A 25,906-nucleotide genomic window follows, 5' to 3' on the forward strand; every position below is an offset into this window, starting at 1 on the left:
ATATGTTTTGTAACTGTTGCTAAAGTCACCGAGAAGGAGCAGAAACTCACTGGGAGAGAATGTCAGAGGTGTGGTGACTCAGAAAAGAGTGTGAGGCTGAAGGGGGGGAGGAGGGGGGAGCCTTAACTGAAGTGAAACTGCAGGAAATCATGACTCTTATCTCCTGGGCGTACTTGGCCTCTCTGTCTTCCCTCCCCACAACCTTGCCCGCAGCCACCACCTGACATTTGGTTATCTTGTGAGTTGGTTGTTTCTCTGGTTTTAGAAATAGCTTCTAAATTGGGCTCGAGACTCTGGCCTGAAACCCTATGTCTGTTAAGAAATGGGTGCAGTTCTTCCTGATACTTCTCTCTGGCCCTCTAAATCTTTTTTTTTTCTAAGAAGAAAGCACATAGTTAAGGTTCTTAATCTATATTTGCTGTTAGCCACCACAACGCTTAAACGCTTTTGAAAAGGATATCCAGTCGGGGCACTGGAATGGATTCTGCAGACTCCTGCTCTGGTGTTTTTGGAGCTAGAAGGTCACCCACAATCCATACTGTCAGTGGATAAAATGTGGTCAAGCATCTCTGGGATGCTGTTTATTTAAAATGGGGGAAAGATGGATGGCTTGTTAAGAGAGCTAAACCAAGCCTACCTTAATCTTACACATGTGGCTATCGGATTGTTTATTTGTATGTGTGTGTGTGTGTGTTTGTTTTGTTTTTACCAGTGTGCAGGGGACTGAAGGAACCATGTAGAACACAGTGTGAAGGAGCTTGTGTTGAGTTATTAGCAAAACGTGTTTATGGCACTTATTTTATATGATTTTATCTCACCGAAAAGCTGACAAACACCGAACGCTGAAGCATGGCCTTCGACCGTAATCATTGGAAGGCCAGCCAAGAGAGAGAGGGATCATATTGCTTGAAGAAGACCTCAGGGTCGTGGTTACTGTTGATGCAGACACTGTACTTGGTGTGATAAGAAAACGTGTTACCTTTTTAATTCTGAAATGAGATTATGACACTGGAGAGATAGGAGAGATAGTGCCCGGGAAAAACTTTAGTGGGATGCTGACTGCTTCCTCTTAGTCTTGTTCAATTTCATCTCCTCATTCTTTGTTAGGGAGGGAACTCTGAAGGTATGTAGGGAAGAGAAGAGTTAACTTCAGAATACCTCCAGGGGAAATGAGACATTGCCTCACTGGAGCATCCAAGTCTGGCCAAAGAAGAAAAGTGCATTAGAAAAAAATGCATGGTGTTGGGAATTGTTCTTGTGTGAGCAAACGAAGGTCACCTGGCTGGGATTTTCCTGATCGCTTTGAAGCTCTCCATCCCTTAGAAAACTGCCTTCTCGGCTTTGCCCATTCTTTAGCCATTTCTCAAGCTATGATTGAACTGTGAGCAGAATGATTGAAAGCATGACAGTAAAAATTAAACACATTTTTATGACCCATTGCTCATCAAGTAGCTGCCAGTGAAATATTACATATAGATTGGAAAACTTGTATTGCCTAGACAATACGTTTCTTTCAAGCTTGATAAACTTGCTCACCTATGGAGAGTAAATAGAATATTCGGAATGAGTTTTGTTGACTTCATCTTGCGTGCGTTAGAAACAGCTGTCTGCATCAGCATTTGCTTGCGGGTGAATCACTGAACTGGCTGCTATTGGGTGTGTGTGCCTCCCCATTGTGTGTGAAAAGTGATCTTTGTCACATGGATGGTTTGAAAGTTCATTATTTCTTAGGATTTAAGGGATGTCTGGGTAAAGGGGTATCAGAAGTGTCAAAGACTTACTTCATTTCTAACGATGCTAGTTTTGAAAATTACTTCCACATTCACATTGCCAGCAACAAAATAAGTTTTCAGAATTGTTTCTAGAAGACGTTCAGTCATTTCCCTAGATAAGATGTTTTTACTAATAAATAATAGAGATCAACTCATAAGCACATGGTCAATGTTATTTGTTAGCTTTCAGGGAATGTCCTAAAAATGTCTTCTTTGGTGAGAAAGAAAGCTCAGACAATTGAGGTATCAGTAGTGGCCAATTTAAGACAATTCTCTCTTTTTATGTCTTATTTCTTTTTTCCTCTTAAACTTTTGGTATGCATAAAAGTGAGCTATAGCTTCAAAAACAGAATATTTTCCTGTTTAAGCATTCTTTCTTTCCTTTTAAAAATTACCATTGAATTGTTAATATTGAAAACTCTTCCACATAAGTCTTACAGAGAGTGAGAAAGTACTGGAAAATCAGCTGAGAACCATGGGTTGGTAGGCACTTCTAGGCCTGGTAGCAGCAAACAGCAGTTAGGAAAACTGTTCTTTTCTTAGACATGTACAGTAAGAGTTAGCTTAGGTGGCTGTATAAGAAACTATTTAGCCCTAACTGGTTTGGCTCAGTGGATAGAGCATCCGCCTGAGGACTGAAAGGCTCCAGGTTCAATTCCAGTTAAGGGCATGTACCTTGGTTGTGGGCACATCCCAAGTGGGAGGTGTGCAGGAGGCAGCTGATCAATGTCTCTCCCATTGATGTTTCTAACTCTCTATTCCTCTCTCTTCTTCTATAAAAAAAACCAATAAAATATATTACAGAAAGAAACTATTCAGATAACAGTATCCAGGGTGAAGTCTTCCTGGACCAGGTTAGTGAAAGGTAGGAGAGCTGTACATGTTTGCAGGCTTCTCAGCGGAGGTGTGTAGTGCCAGTCCACATAGTTGCTTATTCTTCCGTCAGGATTTGTTAGAAGGAGATGGGCATAGATCTGGTCTGATTTAGCTGGTAATGATGACAAAGTTATCTTAGAGTTTAATTTATCTGGCTAGTAACTGCAGTAGGAAGTGGGCAGTGATTATAACATTAGTATTTGTTTCAGTTCCTAATTTGTAGAAAGGAATGGGTTCTCCTAAGAAATGAGTGATTGCAGTTGCCCTGATGGCAATAGCAAGGATGGAAGAAAGAAGGAGCAGATCCAGTATAAATAACACACAAACGTAGATTGATCACATTATCTTTTGATAAAAATTTTTAAAAAAAATGCCTTCAGCCATAGCCAGTTTGACTCAGTGGATAGAATGTCTGCTTGTGAACTGGAGGGTCCTGGGTTCAATTCCCACCAAGAGCACATGCTGAGATTGTGTGTTCAATCCCCGGTAGGTGGTATACAGGAGGCAGCCTCTCAAGGATTCCCTCTTATCTTGATGTTTTTATCTCTCTTTCCCTCTCACTTCCTCTCTGAAATCAATAAAAAAAAAGTATATATATTTTTAAAAAATGCCTCCAAGCCTGCCAGCCTAACCGATGAAGCTAGTAGGAATTTTAAATTAGGAACATGACTGCAAGTTGGGATTTCTAGTAGCAATTAATTACTTTCGACCACCTTTAGATTTTGTGAATAGAAACTAAGACTTTGGGAATTTAGTGTGAATTGAGAATTTCTTAGATTCAACAGAAATAAAGACACTATCTGAGACACGTTCACATTTTCTCCTGTGCTTGTGGAAGAAACAGTGACCTTCCTTCTTGGGTCCCCATTTATGCTTTGATAAACTCATGGAGACAAATGTTAAATCAATATGTGGCCCGGCTGGTGTGGGTCAGTGGTTGAGCGTTGACCTATAAACTAGGAGATCAGTTGGATTCCTGGTCAAGGCTCATGCCTGGGGTGTAGGCTGGATCCCCAGTGTGGGGTGTGCAGGAGGCAGCCAATCAGTGATTCTCTCTCATCATTGATGTTTCTATTCCTCTTCTCCACTCTCTTCCTCTTTGAAATAAATGATAAAAATATATATTTTTTAAAAGATCTGCTCAATGAACCACTTCTTTTTTCTATGGCAATTGGCTATATTATCAAGGGTGCTTTAAATAATAGTTAGTCCTGACATGGCAATAGTGATTTTAATGTTTTTCATTTTTAAGATTACTTTTGCTGGACTACTGAACTGATGGTAGTGTTACTCCTGCTGTGATCTTTGGGTCCCACCTAGAAAGTGCCACAGCAGGAGCTCAATCAGTAACAGTCGTTTCTAATAGAACTAAAATAAACGCGCACTGTGAAAGTTTTACAAAATATGTGGTGTGAACTTTGATGGTGAATTTTAATCTCCTAATCAGAAATTGTAATTTATTTTGTCAGCGAAGCTGGGTGATACCATTTAAAGAGACAAGGTACATACAGCAGTTTGCACTGTGAATGGGACATGAAGTCAGAAGTGAAGATAAAAGAATAATGGAAAGGAAGACAAAAGAATAAAAGAGTATAACTCATCTGTTACAGTCTGTTTAAAGCACTTGAGTAAAACTTAGGACTTGAGAGAGAAAATGCTAACATTTGCAAACTGAACTACACACACACCACCACCACCACCACCACCACCACCAAACAAAACTCCAAATGCAATACAGATTTTCTCCTTTGAAACTGAAAATTCATTTAAAAAAAGGGACTAGCAAGTTTCTGCCAATAAGGAAATGCAAGCCAGTTTATAAAAGTGCCTTTTTTGGGTACTGCATTTTTTTTTTTTTCTCACTTAGAGGAGAGAGGGAAAGATTTAGAAACGAGAAAGCAATTAATTCAGTTTTGCAAAATGCAAGGTCTAGGACCCCAGAAGCTTATATTCTCATGCTTGAGGATGTGTGGGTGTTGGTGTCTGTAGGATTAGAATAAACTAATAGTTTTTACCAGGAGCCCGAAGGATTTAGAGTCCGTAGTCTGAAGGAATTTTGGAAGAAGAGTAAATGCTTCTATGCCAAACCACACGGATATTATTTTTTCCTTTTTAATAACCCTCCCCCCCCCCCTTTTTTTTTTTTAAAGTAAAATACAGGTTTGGAAAACCACACAAAACCAGTGCAGAGCTTAGTGGATCATTATAAGGCAAATTTCCTCGTGGCCACTGCCAGGTCAAGAAATGGAAAGAACTTCACAAGCTATCCCAGAAGCCTTCAGGTGCTCCATCCCAATCCTAGACCTTTACTCTCTCTCCTCATATAACCAATGCTTTCAGTTATCTGTTGCTGCCCAACAGGCTCCTCCAAAAGATAATGGCTCTTAAAAACAACTAATTAGCCCAGCCAGTATGGCTCAGTGTCGACCTATGAACTATGAGGTCAGGGCACATGCCCAGGTGGCGGGCTTGAACCCTGCTGTGGGGCCTGCAGGAGGCAGCCGATCAATGATTCTCTCTCATCATTGATGCTTCTAGATCTCTCTCCCTCTCCCTTCCTCTCTGAAATCAATGAAAAAAATATATTTTTAAAAAAATGTATAATATGAAACCTTTTTTATTTATTTATTATTTATTTATTTATTTATTTATTTTTTGAAACCTTTTTTAGAACCACAGATTGTGTCTCTAGATTTATAGAGCCAAACAATTCCTGGCACCCATCCAGAGCTGACAGTAGTACATGTTCCCATCATCCAAAATAGAAAGACCTTGTAACACACAGGGCATTGTGTAGAGTCCTCAGTAGCAGCAAGCAGAAATTAGCCCTTGGCTTCAAGACTGATTTGGACCCACTCAAAATAAAAATTAAAAAAAAATAATAATAAAATAGATAAAATAAAAATAAAATAAAGTAAAGTAAAAGCAAACCTCAGAAGGACTAAACTGATCCTAAGTAACTTAACTGCATGCCTGAACAAAGTCCAACATTCTTTATAGGAATACAACAAAATACACACACAACAATGTAAAATTCACAGTATCCAGTATCCAAGCAAAAAGTGCCAGGCAAACGGAAAAGCTAGAAACTATCCATAACTCTAAGGAAAAATGCCTGTCAATAGAAAAGACAGGAATTACAGACCTGGTGAAATTAGCAGACAAGGTCGTTAAGACAGTTTTATAAATATATTCCATATGTTAAAGAGGAAGATAACGAGGAGAGAAATGGAAGATATTAAAAAATCCTTCTCTCCAGTCTTTAGGAAAGAACAATGTATCTACTGTGTTTTGAAGTCTGTTGGGACATCTGTTGGAGAATGTATACCTGTTCCCAGCATTCTCACTGGATCTGGGGAAGGGGCAGAGCAGGTCTGTGTGTGGAACTGCTGACATGCGCTGGTCTGGGGCCAAGACAAAGGAGCAGGATCAACCCAGAGGAAAACTGTGAATATTGCACGTGCCATTATCTTTGGTGCTATGTGGGATGAGTGATCATTTCTGTGATTAGCTCGAAAGAATTCAGAGGTTTTTCCCCAATTTGAATTAAACGCATCTGTTTAAAAGTAAATTTCCTATGTAAGCCATGCTGAATGAGTTAGATAGACATGGCCGGATAATTGCCTGAACAAAGCAAACACGGGCTTGGAGTTGGATTAAGATAAATTTTATTAGCAACAATGGGAAAATGTGTACTATCTGGAGTATAAATATCTAAAATAGTTTCATCAGGGAGGATTACGTTAGTAACATTTTTTGAAATGTACTGTTTACACTTAAATAAGAATTTAGAGCATGACTATCAATCTATTTATTAATTTTTTAAAATTACATATTTATATTCAACATTATTTTGTATTAGTTTCAGGCGTACGGCATAGTGGTTAGACAATCATATACTTTGCAAAGTGTGCCTTCTGATATTTCCAGTACCCAACTGACACCATACATAGATATTATAATATTATTGACTGTATTTCCTATACTGTATATTATATGGGATGTCAATTCTTAATGAAAAATGATAGCTCCTAGTCTGAGGAAGCCTATATAATAAAGAGCTAATATGCTAATTCAACCAAACATCAGTACGACCATCCGGACAACCTTCTGGAAAAAGCCGGGGCTGCGAGGGCCAAGCCCCTTGCATGAATTTGGTGCATCAGGCCTCTAGTGATGATGATAATAATGATAGTAAACACTAATATTTATTGAATGCTTGCTGTGCAGCAGGAAGCAAATGTCTCAGAGAAAAGTTAGCAGGATATCAAATCTTCTTTCAGAAATTCCTAGTCCTCTCTACATAATTTTTTCTTTTTTTTTCTTTTTAAATCCTAACGTGAGGGACATGTTAGAGAGAAAGAGGAATGAAGAGAGAGAGAAAATAAGAGAGAGAGAGAGAGAGAGAGAGAGAGAGAGTGAGAGAGAAACATGGATGTGAGAGAGACACAGCAATTGGTTGCCTCCTGCATGGGCCCTGACCTGGGATCAAACCCACAACCTAGGTATGTGCATTGACCCAGAATTGAACCCGAGACCTTTCAATGTACTGGACAACACTCCAACCAACTGATCCACACCAGCGAGGGCCACATAGCTTTTTCTTTAATGGACAGGAGTATAAGGAGAAACAACTTGATAGGATTTGAACAGTGACTTACTTTATGGGCAAAACCAGTAATTTATCCCTTGGTATAAACTGAACCATTTACTAAATGCGTGACTATACCTTAATTCTAAATTATTGGACTATTTTTTGAAGTGAATATTGATGTGATTATAAATAGCTTAATCCAGAAATTAAAATTCATCTAAATGTTAGCAAAACGTAATATGGTAATTACAAATAGGTAAAAGCAGGCTGTAGTATGTCACTTTAAAACTTTAAGTAACATGGTAGCTGTAGGGACCTTCTTCATCATAGAAGAAAATATTAATATTTGTGGAGCAAGACACAAAAGCCTCACAAATGGAGCTTTCAGATTTGAAGAGCAGGCAGGATACTCTCCTGGGGATTCGCTGAATCTGAACCTGAAGTCTGTTATATTGAATCTGTCAACTGGCCGCCAACCGTTCCTCATGCATAAAATGCCCGATGAAGATAAAAAGAGCTCAGGAATGAAGGCAGTATAATCCTCCGATTTCCCAATCTTACGATTATGCTAATAAATTTGTTTTCACTATCAGAGATGGCATCAGGCCTTCCCAGAGTAAATAATTGGCTTTCCGATGCTGCCAAATAATACCTATCTCACACATTTGTTCCGCAGACTAATTAATGTTTCAGAGTGTTTAAACACAATGCCTCTACAGAAGCAATGGCATAATTTGTTGGGACATTCTAGGATTGTAATTAGTGCTAATTAGATTCTTTTCAACAGCTTGTTGCATTTACAAATTACTGCGTCTAAGGTATTCCACTTTATTTATTCATTATGAAAGAGTCAGGCACACAGGTTTACACAGGAGCCTTTAAACAATTATTCTCGAGATTCTACACATACCCCTCCCCTTGAATCAGGGGAGGGCAGGAGCAACACAGCTTTCTAGTCTGGGGAGAGCAGCTGTGTGCTGGGGCTTAGCTCACACTGGCTGAATCAGAGCATCACTTCCTAATTCAGAGATCAGTGACATCATATTGGTAGTTTTCAGTCAGCCATGATAGACGTTGTTTGTTTGTTTGTTTGTTTGTTTGTTTAGACCCAGTTTACCAGCACGTCACAGCCAGTACCGCTGTCTTTCAAGGCATGGAATCAGGTTGCAGAGAAGCAATTGCCAGTGGCCTGAAGTCAAATTTCAGTTGCATGTTAGAATAGGCCCCGACTCTGAAACCAACACTCCCCAAATCTCAGTAGCTTGACCTGATAATTATTTATAGCTCACCCATTATATAAGCCAATGTGATCCCCTGTGGGGTAGAGATGGGGGTGAGGGCATTCAGGGACCCAGACTCTCTCTCCCTACTGCCATGGACCCCTCGACAGACTGGTGAAACCTATGGATTCCTTCTCAGAATGACATTTTTAATGAAAACAAACAAACAAACAAACAAACAAACAAAAATCTCACAGGATTATAAAAAGAAACCAGTTTTATGAAAATGCAGTTATCAAACTATTTTTAAAACCTGCAATATAATGATGTATGGGCTTCTTTATGCATTCAATGGCAAGATCTTGTGGTGGGTCTAATAACCGCTGTCATCTTGATGAAATGCTTTTCTAAGACATGCAGTAAATGAAATGTGCAGGGAAAACATCTGTGATCTCATCTGATGACAGTCACAATATTGCTACACTCTGCTATGGTTTGTTGCCTATACACAATACTGAAGGAGATGCGGAATTTGAGTTGGAAGTTAATAAAAATAATTGTTACTTCCCCCTGAATTCTGTCTGCAGATCCCATAAGGTTCCACGGAATCCAGAGCAGGACCCTGATTTAGTGACTCCATTATTCTTAGGGGCACAGAGACCTTCACTGGCTATCCTGCACGTGTCTGTGGATAAGAGGAGGGATAGTGGCAGACTAGTTGCCAACATTTTATGGATGAGGTCTGAGGTCTATTCCTGTTCAACCTTAGCGTTTCCACATGACCCAGCTTCCTTCTGTATCTGGTTGGCAATTTCTATCAAAAGTCCTATCCGCCGGGACCGGTTTGGCTCAATGGATAGAGCGTCGGCTTGGGGACTGAAGGGTCCCGGGTTCGATTCCGGTCAAGGGCATGTACCTTGGTTGCGGGCATATCCCCAGTGGGGGGTGTGCAAGAGGCAGCTGATCGATGACTCTCTCTCATCGATGTTTCTAACTCTCTATCTCTCTCCCTTCCTCTCTGTATAAAATCAATAAAATATATATTTTTTTAAAAAAAGTCCTATCCTTTTTTATTGTTTGTTTGTTTGTTTTAATTGATTTCAGAGAGGAATGGAGAGGGAGAGTGAGATAGAAACATCAATGAGGTGAGCCGAAACCGGTTTGGCTCAGTGGTAGAGCGGCGGTCTGCGGACTGAAAGGTCCCGGGTTCGATTCCGGTCAAGGGCATATACCTTGGTTGCAGGCACATCCCCAGTAGGGGGTGTGCAAGAGGCAGCTGGTCGATGTTTCTCTCTCATCGACGTTTCTAGCTCTCTATCTCTCTCCCTTCCTCTCTGTAAAAAATCAATAAAATATATTTAAAAATAAAGAAACATCAATGAGGTGAGAAAATCATTGATCGGCTGCTTCCTGCATGTCCCCCACCTGGGGATTAAGCCTCACACCTGAGCATAGAGCCCTAGCTGGTTTGGCTCAGTGGGTAGAGTGTCAGCCTCCAGAGTGAAGGGTCACAGGTTTAATTCTAGTCAAGGTGATGTACCCTGGTTGTGGGCACATCCCCAGTGGGAGGTGTGCAGGAGGCAGCTGATCAATGTTTCTACCTCTCTATCCCTCTTCTTCCTCTCTGTAAAAAATCAATAAAATATATTCAAAAAACCCTGATCATATGCCTTGACAGGGGATCGACCCCTCCTGGTTCATAGGTCAAAGCTCAACCACCGAATAACACTGGCTTGGCAAAACTCCTATCCTTTTGTTAATCCCCTCTCCTCTTACGTCCCCTCAACAGGTTGACCCTGATATTTTAGTGAGTAGGTTTTTCTACTTTATATTCTCACTTTGAAGGTAGGCTATCTCTTTACATGATCTTTAGGTAAGAAACGTTTAAGCCCTCTAAGCTTGAGCTGTAGACATGTATGACCATTGAACTCTTGAATTGTGGCTCGTTCAGATCCAAATATGATGCAAGTGAAAAATACACGCTGGGTTTTTAAGTCTTGGTACGAAGGAAAGAATGTGAAATGTCTCATTACTATTTAATAGCAATTATATATCGAAGCAATATTATTTTGGTTCTAGCGGGTTAAATACACTGTTAAAAATGTTAACGTGCCAAAGAAATCTTGAAATTGCCCTGGAGGCTCACATCTGTGGCTCACATGATATTTATTTTAGACTCTCGTTTCTGAATAAAGATTTGTAGACGATTCATAGAGCTGCAAGGGACTTGAGGGAGAAGCATCTAACCCAATCCCTTAATTATAATCCCAGTGACTGATTATATGAGTGACCCCTGGCTGCATAGCTAATAATGGCAGATATGGGACTGGAACTCAGGTCTCCACACCTTGGTACAGTGTTCTTTTCATTGTCCTTGGAATGTCATCAAATGAAACCAAACCCCAAATCTCCAAGTTTTAAGTTTCCAGTCTAAGCAGAATATGCTGTAATTCACCATTATAAGTAAAAATCCTGAAAATGGCAAGTCTTTTTTTAATCTTATGTACTGTATGATTCAGCCCTAAATTTAAAACTTAAGTATAGCTTCCCCTTGGTATTGAAGCATTGCGTGCACAGGTGGGTAGACAGACCGGCTGGAACTTGAGTGTCTGATGAACCCAGAAAAAAAGAAGCCTTGAGGTCATTTTCCTTTGTTCCTCTGTTGAATGTTTAAGCTCCTAAAAAAGACCTTAACTGTTCCTATCTCTCCGGGATTTTGTTTGAAAGATATGGGAATGTGTGTCACCCTAAGACTTAAATACCCCTTTATCCCAGGCAGGAGGTGGTAGAGTAGATAGCAATTAAAATAAATAAGTGATGGGCTTAATTTTCTTTTCTTCCATTTTCTCTTCTTGGCTCCCACTCTGGACTCTGCAGCCAAATTTGAGAGGATGTCTGGAATCTTTAATGATCTTTTGGTTCTAGAATATTCCTTCCCATGAGCTTTTCCTCCCTCCAACTCCCTCTCCCTCTGTCAAGCACCAATTTTCATAGGATTGCATTTAAATTTAAATTTAAATTATATTTAAGATAAGAGTTTCAATTTAAAAAAGCTCTTATCTTAAATGATATATTTCCAATACATCACTTTCCCCTCTTAGGACTTTTTAATAATATAAGTGATGTTGAATCATATAATTTGCTGTTGAAATTGAAATAGCATAGTACCTCGCTCAGACCCTTTGGAAAAGGTCTTATGTCACCTACACTCTGGAATGTTCTGTTTTCTCTGTACTTGCATTTCTCTGCATTGTCAGCGGTTGTTAGATTTCTAAGTTCTGAGAAGAACCATAGGAGTGCCTCCTGACCCATTACAACATTAGCGGCTCTCTTACTAACATGTCTCGTGTTTTGGTATTTCATTTCTTCAGTATTGTTATTTGACACTTTCATGAGACAGTCTGGAGAATACCATCATTACTTTGCTTATTTCTGAACACCACAACCATTGGCATCCAGGGGTGCCTGAGAAAGAGAATGCAAGCTTTCAGTGTTTCCATGTGGTTTTTATGAAAACACATGATGCCTTGACAGCCAAACTCACCATTTTTCCTGGGCTATTTTAGAACTTTGCATTGTTCATTAAAATGAGAAATACATTCATGTGATGTATTTTGCAAATGAAGGAAAAACATTAAGATTTGTAATAAAAATGTGCAAATGATATTTACAATGTTTGTCTCATTTTCAGAAAAGTGAGCAAAATAAAAAGGAATGTACAGAGCAGATCAGTTCTTATAAAATATTCATCATGAATGTTAAATGTGCAGCTTTCTTAACTCAACAGAATATTGGCTCTGCAAGTACTCTACCCAGGTTCAGGTACTGGCCCTTTCACTTGCTAGCTGTAAAACCTTTTGAAGATCTCTAATCTCCTCTAACCTTGGTTTCTCCCACTGTAAAATGGGGATCATAGTACTGCTCTGAACCAGAACTGAGCTGATATACATTTTTCTTTTATTTTTTAAAATTATTTTAAAAAATATGTATTTTATTGATTTTTTTTTACAGAAAGAAAGAGAAATGTATAGAGTTAGAAATATCAATAAGAGAAAAACATTGATCAGCTATCTCCCATATATTCCCTACTGGATATGTGCCTGCAACCAAGGTACATGCCTTTGACCAGAATTGAACCTGGGATCCTTGAGTCCGCTCTATCCACTGAGCCAAACCAGTTAGGGTTGATATACATTTTCTGTAATTTATGGAGTTGAGACTACAGTGTTCTCCAGACTCAGTAGGGGAGCATGGGCTTTTGGGACAAGTACATGAAATTTGGTAGGGAAGAGGTTATTTGAGGCCTGGTTCTAATCCTTACCATGTGACACTGAGCTTGTCTTTAGGCCTGTTTTCTCCTTAGTGCAAAAGTTGTTTGATTAAGTCTCTCTAAAGAATTTTACTGAGGATCAACTTATAAAACTTAATGGAACATATCTCTTTCTAATGGTGAGATAGTCCTTTCATTCTAGTCATCAGATAGAATGTGCCCTCTTCTGTGAATTGAGTGAACAAAACAGATTATTAAACAGCTCTTGAGGGACTTCCGTTATGGAGGTGGTGGCGGGAAGAAATAAATAATCAAATATTAAGATGGCATGTGGTAATAAAATGATGAAGCAACCTAAGAACAGGGAAGAGGAAAGAGTGTGATGAGGGCTGCCATTTCAGACAAGGGGTCAGGGAAGTCCTCTCTAAGATTTGAATGAAGTGCCAGGGTAGGATACAGGAATCTCTAGGGAGGTACATCCTGGGCAAAGGAAATAGCAAGTTCAAAGGCTCTGGATTCCGAAAGGAGCTAGTTTTGTCTTAGGAACAGCAAGAATGCCCAGGAGGTTAGACACATGAGCAATGTGTGCTAATGAGGGAAGGGAGAAGGTAGGTGGGACCACAACACAGAGGAACTTGCAGGCCATTGTAAAGACTTGGGCTTAAGAAATCGTGAGGGGTTCTGAGCACAAGAGTGACATAATCTGGTTTCTCTGACTGCGATGTAGAGAACAGACTGTAAGAGGGACAAGGGAGGAAGCTGGAGGTTAGTTAGGAAGCTAGAGCTATAATCCAGGTCAGAGGTGGCCCAGGCTAGGGAGTAGCTGGAGGTAGTGAGAAGTGGTTGGGTTATAAATATATTTAAAGGTAAAGCTGCCCTAGCTGGAATGGCTCAGTGGATAGAGCATTGGCCTGTGGACTGAACATTCCTGGGTTCAATTCCCGTCAAGGGCACATGCCTGGGTTGTGGGTTCAATCCCCAGTAGGGAGGTGCAGAAGGCAGCTGATCAGTGATTCTCTCAAAGGTAGAGCTAACAGGATTTGCTGATGGGGTCTGTGGCAGAGGAGGAAATACAGTGGCTCCAACAGAATCCCAACGTCTCTGACCTGAACAACAGAAAGAATGGTGTTGTCACTTACTGAAACAGGGAGAGCCGGGGGTGAGAATGATGAGTCCTGTTTTGGACATGCTAAGCTGGAAATCCAAGTGGAGATATCAGATAGGCAGATGGAATCATTACAATGATAATAAAAGCAGTGATGAAGATAACTATCGTTTGTGAAGTGTAGCCTTTAATTACCTGCCAGGCACCATGTTGAGAATTTTATACATGTTACCTCATTATTAAATCCTCACAAAAATCTTCTGTTATTGGTACTACTTTCATGCTCATTTTGCAGATTAAAGCCAGGCCCAGGGAGATTAAGCCCATTAAGTCCATGGTTAAGGCCAGACATGTGATACTAAATGGATGACATTCTTTCTCCCTGAAGCCAGAGTCCTCTAGTACTGTGGTTGGCAAACTGTGGCTCTTTGGCCCCTTGAGTGTGGCTCTTCCACAAAATACCACGGCCTGGGACAGTCTATTTTGAAGAAGTGGCATTAGAAGAAGTTTTAAGTGTTAAAAATTTGGCTCTCCAAAGAAATTTCAATCGTATTGTTGATATTTGGCTCTGTTGCTTCATGAGTTTGCTGACCACTGCGTCTAGTACAATGTCACTATGTGGCCACAAGAGGAGGAGATGGGGCTCAGAAAAACTGAGCTGAGTTCCTCCTCCCGAAAGGAGGTTTGCTGTTTCCCTCTATATGGGTTCACTTGATCTCTTTGTGTCTTAATTTCTTGGACACCTTGAAGGTTGCTGAATTCTGGTCAGAAACCTCATTTATTATTTAAGAGCAGAAAGATACTGATGACATATTTACAACATAGTTGACTTCTGAGGAATACAAATAATTTTTACTGCCAAATACTATAATTTCAGGAGAGCAGTTAGAGGTGTCATCTGATGAATTTATTGTTTTCGAAGGAAATAAGCTTGGATGCTGATGTATGTCCATTATTGTTCTCTTTTATAGCTGAATGAGGCATTGGGCCATGAATTTTCATTTCTAGCCTGTCCTCATTTGAAACCAGCTTCCTTATTCATGATGCTATGAGCAAGCGAAAATTTCCCCTCTATCTATCACGGTAGCCTTTAGATGGAGCAGAAATATAATCACGATGTCCTCATTTGCATAGGCATCTCCCTGACAGGTCATCAGATATCTTTATTGTTCTCCAGTACATTTCATGGGCTGCTGAAGGCATGCATAAAATCATCATGAGCAATTCATCTTCGTACCTAGTTTAATGGCCCCTCTTACACAGAAGGAGAATGATGGAATGGAAAAGGCCTGCCTGCTTATGAATATGGAGTCAATTACAGTGGAGAATCATTTACATTAGCTCTTGTTATTCAGAGTCCTTTTGCAAATTTCACCTCACCGGGTTAAACTATTCCAAATGGCCTTGAAAAACAAATTGTGCACCTTCTCACCAAGCAGGCTCAGATTCCTAATTCAGCATCAAGCAAGTAGGTGGTCAATCATGAGAGCATCAGCTTCTATATGAGTGAGGACTCCTCCGTACATACCCATGAATAGGGCTAATAGTGTCACTGGGGTTCTTGGTGGGTGGGCTCCTTACTTTATAATCCTTGATTTAAAAACTAGTTTGGAGAAAAAGCAGATTAAAAAGTCATTATCTTGACTGAGTTGTTTTATTTTTTTAATAATATATTTTTATTGATTTCAGAGAGGAAGGGAGAGGGAGATGGAGATGGAGAGAGACAGACAGAGAGAGAGAGGGGGGGGGGGGGGAGAAACATCACTAATGAGAGAGAATCATTGATCAGCTGCCTCCTGCACACCCCACACTGGGGATCGAGCCCGCAACCCAGGCACGTGCCCTGACTGGGAATCGAACTATGACCTCCTGGTTCATAAGTTAGTGCTTAACCACTGAACCACACCATCCGGACTTGCCTGAGTTGTTATAAATCAACACTCCATTGAATGATCTTTTCATTACTTCTTTCTTGGCCTCTATTCAATATGATGATGGCAACAGTGATGGCGATGACTGCTGCCTGCCTGGCAGTGCAAGAGCCTTATTTACAGCTGGTCTGTGGCAGAGCCAGGGACCCAAACCTGGTTCCTCATAATTTCCTATATATATCATCGCCCTCAATTTCCAGATTAGGAATGGAGACTTAAATTCCGGTTTGTGACTTTACACTAGAATGTGTGCAATTTATGCCCCTTAGCATTGCCCTAGCTCAGTTTTTCTAGTTTCTCTAAGGAAAGCATGATCACAAGATTAATAATGGCTTTGTTTTGATAGGAAAGTGTAGTGTGCTCTCTCCTTAGATCATATTTTTATACAAGTCTGTATACTGCTACTGCACACTCTATCACAAACAATTCCCTTATCACTACTTCACTAACTATTCCTCTAACGCGTAAGTTTTATTGGCTGTGGAGGGCGCTAGCTTCCATATATCCTGTAATTTATTTAACTGTTCTCCCCTTGTTAGACATGAAGGTCATTTTCAGATTCTCATTATTGTAAATAATATTTTAGTGAGATCCGAACGCATAAATATTTATGTACATCTCTGATTATTTTCTTAGAAGTGCTTCTCAGATGTCAACGAGTGTGAACAATTTTAAAAATTATAGCTTTGAAAGGAAAGGTACAATAGAAGCACAATGCACCAGCCACACTGAATTTCTGAACTTCCTGCAACACAGTCACCAATTTGAGCTCTTGGTAGCAGGAAATTTATCTTTTACCCCACCTTCTTTGCATTTCATGACCTGTCTCCAATACTTGTTTGTTGAATGAATGAAAAAGTTAATAAATATATGTTTTGAACTGGACTGAGTGAGTTTGGGAAGCTTACATAGACAAATGCATTAGTGATCTCTTTAGATCTCTTTCACACAGAAATGTATCTGAATTAGCCCCTTCTCAGTACTGTACCATGTTTTCCTATAGAACCTTGAAAAAAAATTTCCATAAATGTATGTAATGGTGATTATTGTGTTTGATGATTCTTATTCCTAAAGGATCTTTTCTTTTTGCTATACGTTCTTGAATATCTTTTAAAAATTTTTTTATTTTATTGTTTAAAGTATTATAAATAATAGTATAAATGTTTCCTCTTTGCCCCTCCCCCCCGCCCCCCCATTGACCTCAATCTATCTGTTACTGTTTTGGAGGAGCCCTAGCACTCTCTTAGATTTGTTCTTGGGAGCAACATTTTCTATTTTTTTTATTTTTTATCTTAGCCCTATTGAAATCGGAGGTCATTATAGACCTATGTAGGAACCCCATCAGTCTCCCTGGGTAGAATCACAACACATGATTATGTAGACAGAATTACAGACTATGTGGACTGATGGGGGCCACTCAACCCTCTTTCAGAGTCTCTTGCACCAGAGTCATGGTTCTGCTTCTGCTGAGCTTTGTGAATTCTTCCTTTTGGAAGTTTCAGGTTTTATTATCATATTACGTTTGTGTGTGTGAGTGTGTGTGTGTGTGTGTGTGTGTGTGTGTGTGTGTAATTTCAGAGAGAAAGGGAGAGAGAGAGAAAGACAGAGATGGAAACATCAATGAGAGATAATCATTGATTGGCTGCCTCCTGCATGCCCCTTGACTGGGAATCCAACTATGACCTTCTGGTTCATAGGTCATGCTCAACCATTGAGTCTCACAGGCAGGGCTATTATCATATTTTTTTTACCACCCCTGTATCTGACTATCAGAAATGCCAAGATATGCCTTTTATCTGTCACTATTGGAATCAAGTTGGACAATTAATAAAACAATACATGCATTTAATATTTTAACTTAAAACATATTAATTAAATTTATTCATTCCCAATCTTTGACACAGAGCAAAGGTCTTTTAAAAAAAAATGATTAGGGTTTTCTATTGCCATTTTTTGGTATCATATATAATTTTAAGTTTTTATTTCCTTTAAGTTGGGCAAATCTTGTACAAAAAATCTGATTACAGCATCCAAATAGATCTATATATTTTTTGCGGTTATTACATTTTCAAATGATGTTCACTGTTGAATTGCCTATCCCTAAGTCAATAATTACTTTTAGAGCTCTTTATCAAAACTTTCCAAAACATTTAACTTAGTTAACAATTTCTTTTTTTTTTGCACTAATATTTAGTCAGTCGTATAATATTAAATTTAAATTGCTTAATCCATAATAAGTGCAACTGGGATGATTAGGTTTAGAAGGAAACACAACAGATGTTTGATGACTTGGAGGTGGAGCAGAGGTAGTAGAGAGTAGTTTTTGAACTTGAACCCCAGCAGAGACCGGTTTGGCTCAGTGGATAGAGCGTCGGCGGTTGCGGGCACATCCCCAGTAGTGGTGGTGCAAGAGGCAGCTGATCGATGATTCTCTTTCATAGATGTTTCTAACTCTCTGACCCTTTCTCTTCCTCTCTGTAAAAAATCAATAAAATATATATTTTAAAAATAATAATAATGAACTTGAACCCCAGGTCCCTGTGCATCAGCAAGTTAATTTTACAAAGAAAGTGAGAAGCCTTGGGTGAGTGGAGGATGGTTAAGAGGGCTCTGTGATACGCTATAATGACATCATTGTGTTCACCCAAGGCTCGTCACTTCACTTCATTAGCTGACATCTTTCTTGTTTAGAAATAGATACAAATAGTAATTTCCCTGGTTGCTTCCTCTCCCTATAGGAAAATAAAATTGCCATCCAGTCCAGGCAGTAATTTGTGAGACATTCTGCTTTTCGTTTAGCATCTCCAATCAAATGTTTGGGGTCATCGAAGTTTCACATCCCAACTGTTCCGTGCCTCTGCGCCAACATTGTAAACTAAATTAGGAACACATTGTCCGTCTCTTCCATTGGGCCAGACAGCCTGTTCATTTCAGTCTCATGGACACTATGCTATCTTTTCCTCTCATTTAGTCCTCATTCAAATGCCTCTTCATCATCCTTACTGCCTTGGTTCATGGATTTTTACATAGATGATGAGTGATATTTCTTTATCTCCCTTCCTCACAGATATTTGTTTGGAATACTACCAAGTACCAGTAATTATGATGAGATTGTATTTACCATCTTATTCTCAAGTTACCGTTCTCATACAGCTATGAAACTCTTGAGAGTATCGTTTTTGGGAACTTTTCCCAGTAGTTTTCTTTTTTCTCTTCTTTTTTCCCCCCATTTGTTTCCCAGTTGTTTTCTTATAGAATTAGTAGGGCTCCTCCTTATCTATTCTTATTTTTCCCATGACATGACTGAAGACCTTTCTGTTAACTGCTTTTGTGGGTTTTACATGCTCATTGCTTTCTTTTCTCTTCCACATTCAATTTAAAGATCAACTAGTCATCTTCCAGAGTTTCTTCTCTGTCCTAATAAGATGTCGGCAACCTTACCCAAAGTACACTAATGCATCCCATAGAAAATGACATCCCCTTACCAATCACTTCTTCACTGTAGTGTCCACTGACACAATATTTTCACTTTTCCAAAGTCCTAACATTGAAAGGAAGAGGCATAAAGAACCTCACCCGGGTTCCTGGGTCTTTTAGTCTCCAGCCTGTGACTCCTTAGGTACTAATGATGCTCCCTTTGTGTGCTAGGGATGTGATCCATTCCCAGGAAGATCCAAGGACTGATGTATGTGTTCATGGGGCTTATAATATCTCAGCAGGCTATTATATTGCAGAAGCAGTCACCACAAAGATGGACAGCAAGCATGATTGACCAAATCCTGTTTGCACAGAGTCCTTAGTACTCCCAACAAGGAGTGGTGGCTTACCGATCCTCTCTCTCCCAGGCAGTAGCAGGTTTCTTTCTTTCTTTTTTTAAAATATATTTTCTTGATATTTTACAGAGAGGAAGAGAGAGGGATAAAGAGTTAGAAACATTGATGAGAGAGAATCATCGATCAGCTGCCTCTTGCACACCCCCCACCGGGGACGTGCCCGCAACCAAGGCACATGCCCTTGACCGGAATTGAACCTGGGACCCTTCAGTCCGCAAGCTGACACTCCATCCACTGAGCCAAACCGGTTTTGGCAGCAGGTTTTTTTTATTCTAATGGTGTGTGGATGTCTCCTGGAGATGACTCCCGTTGCTCCATGTGCACAAAGGCAGCAATCGGCAATATCCACAGTGGTAACTGGATAGCGTTTTCTGTGCGGTGAGGCAGAGATAAGATTTGTACATGAGTTTTTCATTTTCTTTTTGGAAGATCCTCCTCCTATCCACTCTACCTCTGGTTTTGTTACAAGCTTCCAATCCTGAGCTTTCTTTTCCCCCTTTGGGTCATATTCTTCCACAGTGAACTATATACACCTCTGTATCACCCTCTGTGTCTAATGTAGTGTGCTGGAGGATTTAGCATTAAACAAAGACTTTTAAGGTTAATTAATAGAAGAACAAAGGTTTTGGAAATCATGTTTGAGCTGTAATTTGCAGTTGCTGAGTTACTGGTTTTGACTTACTGCACTGTATTTCCTTAGCAAGCTGCAAATATTCGAGTAGCAAGATATGTGGTCAGTTTCTAAATAGAATGGTTTTGTGTGTGTGTGTGTGTGTGTGTGTGTGTGTGTGTGTGTCTCATTCAGCATCAGTATGTGCTAGCTTCATGGATAAACTAAATACAACTTCTCTGACTCTGTGAAGAAAATAGAAACTTCTCTCTAAGACATGGCATTGATGCATTGCTATATTAAAGTTGCAGTGATTGGGGACCGATTAATTCCAGAGGCACCATTTTTAAAAATTGAATTTAAGTCTGAACTGAAACCTTAAGTAAATATAGATGTACTATTTTTTTCTTTTTCAGGACAAGCCCATTGGTTTTTCCATTTGTTGGCCAGTGCAGGCTTCCTGCAGAACTCATTCTGATCTAATTTTGTAACCTGCAAGCTTCAGACGAATCCTTCACAGGCACCTGTATCAGAATGGCTTGGCCTGGGGTCAGGGGATTGAGTGGCAGGATTTTGTGCCTTTATTCGTTTTCCTGGTATCCAAAACTTTCAGCTTATCATTAAAGGGGCCTGTGACCCCCAAAGCTGGGCCATTTTCCTAGATACCAGAGGTTACAAGAAATCGTTTCACTCTCTCTCCAAAAGAAGCAAAGACACGTAGCTCGCACTCTCATTGATGTTCTTATCTTCACATGTTTCTTTTTTCCTGATCTGGGTTGAGATGTCTCCTGAAACACCATTGATTTTCAAGTCCACCTGGAAGTATTGGATGTGACAAGTCTGGTTTTATTTTTAATGCCGGGACTTACAGAGCTGGAGAGACTGCTCCTGCCAGTCATTACACCGGTGCTAAATGTGGGCCGTTAGTCAGACGTGTCAGGAGACTGTGTTCAGGAGAAACGTGAATCTTTTAAAAAATTGCAGCAGTTCTTACAAATGTTAAGTGAGAACACAGAGAACTAAAAAGAAGGGAGTGTATCGCTCATCTTTTGGGGGTAGAAACTGATGAAACTAGGTTGTTTTAGAAAGCAACGTCAAAACTAATTTGGTAGGTAGAGCCTTGCCCAGGATTCTTGGTCCTGAATGCTGCCTGTGCTCTTTATGCTGGATTCTTTTTTTTTTTTTTTTTTAATGGTTTTTATTTATTTCAGAGAGGAAGGAAGAGGGAGAGAGAGAGATAGAAACATTAATGATGAGAGAGAATCATTGATTGGCTGCCTCCTGCACAACCCCCTAACTGGGGATTGAGCCCGCAACCCAGACATGTGCTCTTGACTGGAATCGAACCTCGGACCCTCCAGTCTGCAGCCTGATGCTCTATCCACTGAGCCAAACTGGCTAGGGCTATGCTGGGTTCTGAATGTGACCAGGAACCCGGTGGGCTTCTCTCTAAAATGGCTCTGTCATTCGAGGGTGGGCTGCAATGTCACTGTCAGAGCCGTGGCCCCGGGACACAGCACAGCTGGCGGGGAATGATGTTCTTGATTGAAGGCTGTTCTGCGTTGCCTAACAGATGGACAGAAATGTATTTTTAAGCTCAAAAAGTATTCTGCTTCAGATTTCCCCTGAACATCTGGCTCCCGACTTCCCAGAACAGCACTGTCGTCTCTCATTTCTCTCTCCTCGTGGCTTGTATCTACGTTGTGTGATCAGAATATGGGGGTTGGGGGATCAGGGAAATGGAAAGGAATTTTCCTTAAGGAGCAGCTGGGGTCAGAAAAGGTAGGGCTAAAGCAAGCCCTTAAGTACAAGGAAATGTCATGATTAAAAAGCTTTTCCTGTGAGCCAGATAGGATTTCTAAACATAGGAATTAAACATTGTGCTTATAACACAATAAAATAGAAATGGCAGCTCCTAGTATATTTTCACTGCGCATATGTCTCTCAGTTTAAAGTTTTCCCATTAAATATATTTGTAAAGATTTCTTCAACCAGGGGATGACATTCCAGGCTCCTGTGTATTTCACCTGTGTTCCTCCTGCTGTGCCACAGATTTGCTCCGAAATGATGTGTTTTTTGTATTTGATAACCTGCAAAATGCATCTTCTCTTGTAAATGGAAAACAACGAAATGGGGTTTAAAAAGCATCACTTTCTTTATTGTTGAGTGTATTATCGATGTCCCCTTTCTTCCCCGTTGTCCCCTCCTCCCTCCATCCCCCACCCGCCCAGGCCTTCACCACACTATTGTCTGTGCCCATGGGTTATGCATATATTCATATTGTCTTCTCTTAATAGAGTCCTGTCACTGGGCTGTGAACTCTGGAAAGTTCAGTCAAGATCTGTCCTCTATCTAAATGTCACCCATCTTTGAGTCCTTTCCATATTTTCCTCTATGGTTAAAAGATCCCTCTTTTCCCAAAAACTGTGGAAATCCTTTTGGTGGGAGACATCTGTTCGCTGCACTTTCCTGTTAGCGCAACTGACCCCATCAATTCAGCTGTAACCCCAAGCTCTTCACTGCTGACTTGGGCTCTATCACTTGTGCTATATTGTACATCTTTCCAGGTCCTAGCGACACAATCCATGGTGGGACTAATGCCTTAGTGTAACTTGTTTTCTTTAAGAGAACTGGGGAGATCAGACCTTAGTTAGGTGTGAGGAGGTCAGCTACCTGCAGAAGGAATGGTTGAAAAATTTGCTACAAGTTAGGGCAAATATGGCCTCCTCCATCTCCCAGCAACTGACCCGTGGCTTAAACTCAGTTACAGAGAGCTCCTGTGAATGGCCCTTGATCCCATTTCCTCTGGAGAGGGATGCCTTTCCAGGGCATCAGGAATCGAGAGTTCCTACCTCTAGACTGTCCTCCTGGGCTCCGGGAGCTCTCCAGGAGCAGTGCTTTCCTTTCTCGAGCCCCTCTGATCCCATCACCCATCCCAGTTCAGGCAGGGCATGTGTGCATTCCTTTGGGGTACACATGACTCTCACTGTGTGGTGATGGAATCTGGGAAGACAGCTCTATTTGGATGAGGTCAGTTAGAAGTGAGTAAGCTCATGTTACTTAATTAGTTTAGCATAAGTGTAAACCTTTAAATAGACTCAACTTTCTCCCGTTTTGGTGGCTATCATAAGAATAGGTTTGATTAGATAATAGCTATGGTTCCTTCCAACTCTGCAATCCTGTCCCTTTCCCATTGGTCTGTATTTGCTCTCAATGACGAGTCTGTAGCTTTCCCTCACTGCACAGCTTCACCCTCACTGTTAGATCCAAGTTGAGTTCTCTCTCAGCTACGTAAGTTCCTAGAGAAGGAGGATTCGGTTTTTTTCTGGATCCCAGATCCTGGTCAAAGCTTAAAAAAAAATTTTTAATTCTTAATTCATTTTGTATTCCTAGATTCAGATGTTGAAATTGACCCTACTAAGCTTTCTGTGGTCCCAGGTACCTACATGTCACCCAGTGTATGTGAACAGAGCTTGATTAAGTCAGTCTGAATTCTTGCAAATTTTTATTCTCTTTTCCCCTTTTTTTTCTTTTTTCTGTTAATGCATGTTTAGCATGTTGTTTACTTTAGACCTTCCAGTCTCAATCAGATCGACATAGATTATTTCCCTTTCCTTGAATCAATGATTTTCTCATATGCTTTCTGACATCCTTCACAACTCTCATCCCCACTTCTGATACTGTTCAGTATGTGCCAATATCACAATGTCAGGTAGGTCAGCTGGTTCTCAGACCCTCATCTCTGTATTATGAACTGGCATTGGTGTTCACCAGAATACTTGGAACACAACTTTCTTTGTAAAAACTTTATGAGCACCTGTTATAAGCCAGGCATTTCATATAGTGAGTGTTCAAAGTGCACATTAGAAGTCTGAAATTTGCATTTTAATAGAAAAGGTAAGATAGCCACACAAATAATAAGATCAAGTGAATGCTGCTGGGATATTGGTGGAAATAAACCTAGGTTCTAGGGACACTTGCTAAGAGTGGTATTTATGAACATAGGTTTTTGGTGTGTGTTTTTTGAATCCTCATCTGAGAATATTTTTTCAATTAATTTTTAGAGAGAGTTGAAGAGAGAGGAAGAGGGAGAGATAGAAAGCGAGACAGAGAAACATCGATGTGAGAGGGACACATTGATTGGTTGCCTCCTGCACACACCCTGACCCGGGCCAAAGATTGAACCTGCAAGCCTGGTATATGCCCTTGACCAGTAATCCAATTTGGGACCCTTTCGTGTGTGGGCCAACGCTCTAACCATTGAGAAACATTGCCCAGGGTAAGCATAGGCTTTCTCATATGTCCAGTGGGTCTATGGAACGTCTACTTAGTGAAGCTGTTGTGTGTGTTAAATGATGTAAGTGTATGTGAAAGTGCTCAGTATTATTCCTGGTATGTAGTTGGAGATTAGTAAAATGCTCTTAACTTGAAATAATAAAAGAGTTGAGGATTCAGAGGAGGGAGAGATCACAGCTGAGGCTTTGTGGAAGATGTAACATCTAAGATAGGTCAGACTGGTGGCTCCTCGGGGCAGGTACCTTCCAAATTACTTTATAGAAATCCTTATTAACCTACACATAGACTGTGTTTAATATATATTAAATGAATGGTTTCAGAAGGATGAATAGGATTCTGGTGGGTTGAACTGGCTTGGAGAAGGGGCATTCCAAGCAAAAAGCACAGCATGGACATGGGAAGGTACAGGTCATGCCGGAGGGACAAAAGTCTATTTGACGGGAGTGTAGGGAAGTGGGAAAAGTGAAAGGAAATGTATGCTGGGAATATGATGTGGGTATTGAAAGCATTTCCAATGTTAGACCTAGACAAGGTCTGGGCATAATCAAAGAAAAATGTATATGCCTTTCTTTCCCCTCTTAGTAGCAGTCTTTTTATATCTTTTCTTTAGCATATAGAAAAATTATTCCTTTATCCCTACCAAGGACTGCCTATGACTCTACCAACAAAAAGTAGGTGACAATTATAATGGTAAACTCTCAATAACTGGGAAAGCATGACAAAAACACATACACACACACCAAAACAAAAACAAAAACAAAAACACTCACCCCCAAAAGTTGGCTGGAAACAGAGAAATTAAAGAGACTGAATTAAGTACAACCCCCTGAAGTCTAACATTTCATAATTGAATGTTGTTCTGTGATCAAATAAGGAATTATGGTCATTTTCCCCCCGAAGATAAATATTTATGCCACTGATCCTGCAACTCCATTTCCATGCCTTTTTATTTATGCAATAATTTTTGTTTTTATATTGAACCCAGTCTAATCTTTTAAAGATGTATTAAAAATGGCAATGAAATTCAATAGTATCTATAAACAAAGCTCAATGAATGTAGCACCCACGTTTGTGCACATGCAACCACGTCATGATAGCAACTTTGTGGAAGACCCCATTGATTATAAGACACATCCCCAACTTAGGAAGTCAAAATGTGAAGAAACCCATGCATTTCAGGAGCAGTGAAATGCACTTACTTCAAAACGTGCCCAGAGACCAGCCCACCTCTTGCTGAAGTATCGCCTCCATCACTAAAAACTAAATTGGTTGAGCCACATCCCTTTGTGGTTTCTCGAGGTGCACTGACATGTGTCCTAAAACCATAATGTACATCTGGTGACCACAGTCATCATATCCGAGGGGTCTGCCGGGAGGGAGGCTGAAACATGGAGCACCC

At 40.2% G+C, this 25,906-nt stretch overlaps 1 protein-coding gene across 2 annotated transcripts in view; it reads left to right on the forward strand.

Moving 5' to 3' along the window:
• NIBAN1 (niban apoptosis regulator 1) overlaps window positions 1-25,906 on the forward strand; it is a 116,485-nt gene that overhangs the window by 987 nt on the left and 89,592 nt on the right. The window contains exon 2 of one of the 2 annotated variants that reach the window (XM_036442848.2): window positions 19,151-19,269. The exons of the other annotated variant lie outside the window; for it this stretch is intronic. Within the exon in view, the coding sequence (XP_036298741.1) occupies window positions 19,239-19,269 (31 nt within the window). The 5' untranslated portion in view covers window positions 19,151-19,238. The remainder of the gene's footprint in view (window positions 1-19,150; window positions 19,270-25,906) is intronic. 2 annotated transcript variants of the gene reach the window in all.

The sequence above is a fragment of the Pipistrellus kuhlii genome, unplaced genomic scaffold, assembly GCF_014108245.1.
Source record: "Pipistrellus kuhlii isolate mPipKuh1 unplaced genomic scaffold, mPipKuh1.p scaffold_m20_p_18, whole genome shotgun sequence".
NCBI classification, from domain to species: Eukaryota; Metazoa; Chordata; class Mammalia; order Chiroptera; family Vespertilionidae; genus Pipistrellus; species Pipistrellus kuhlii.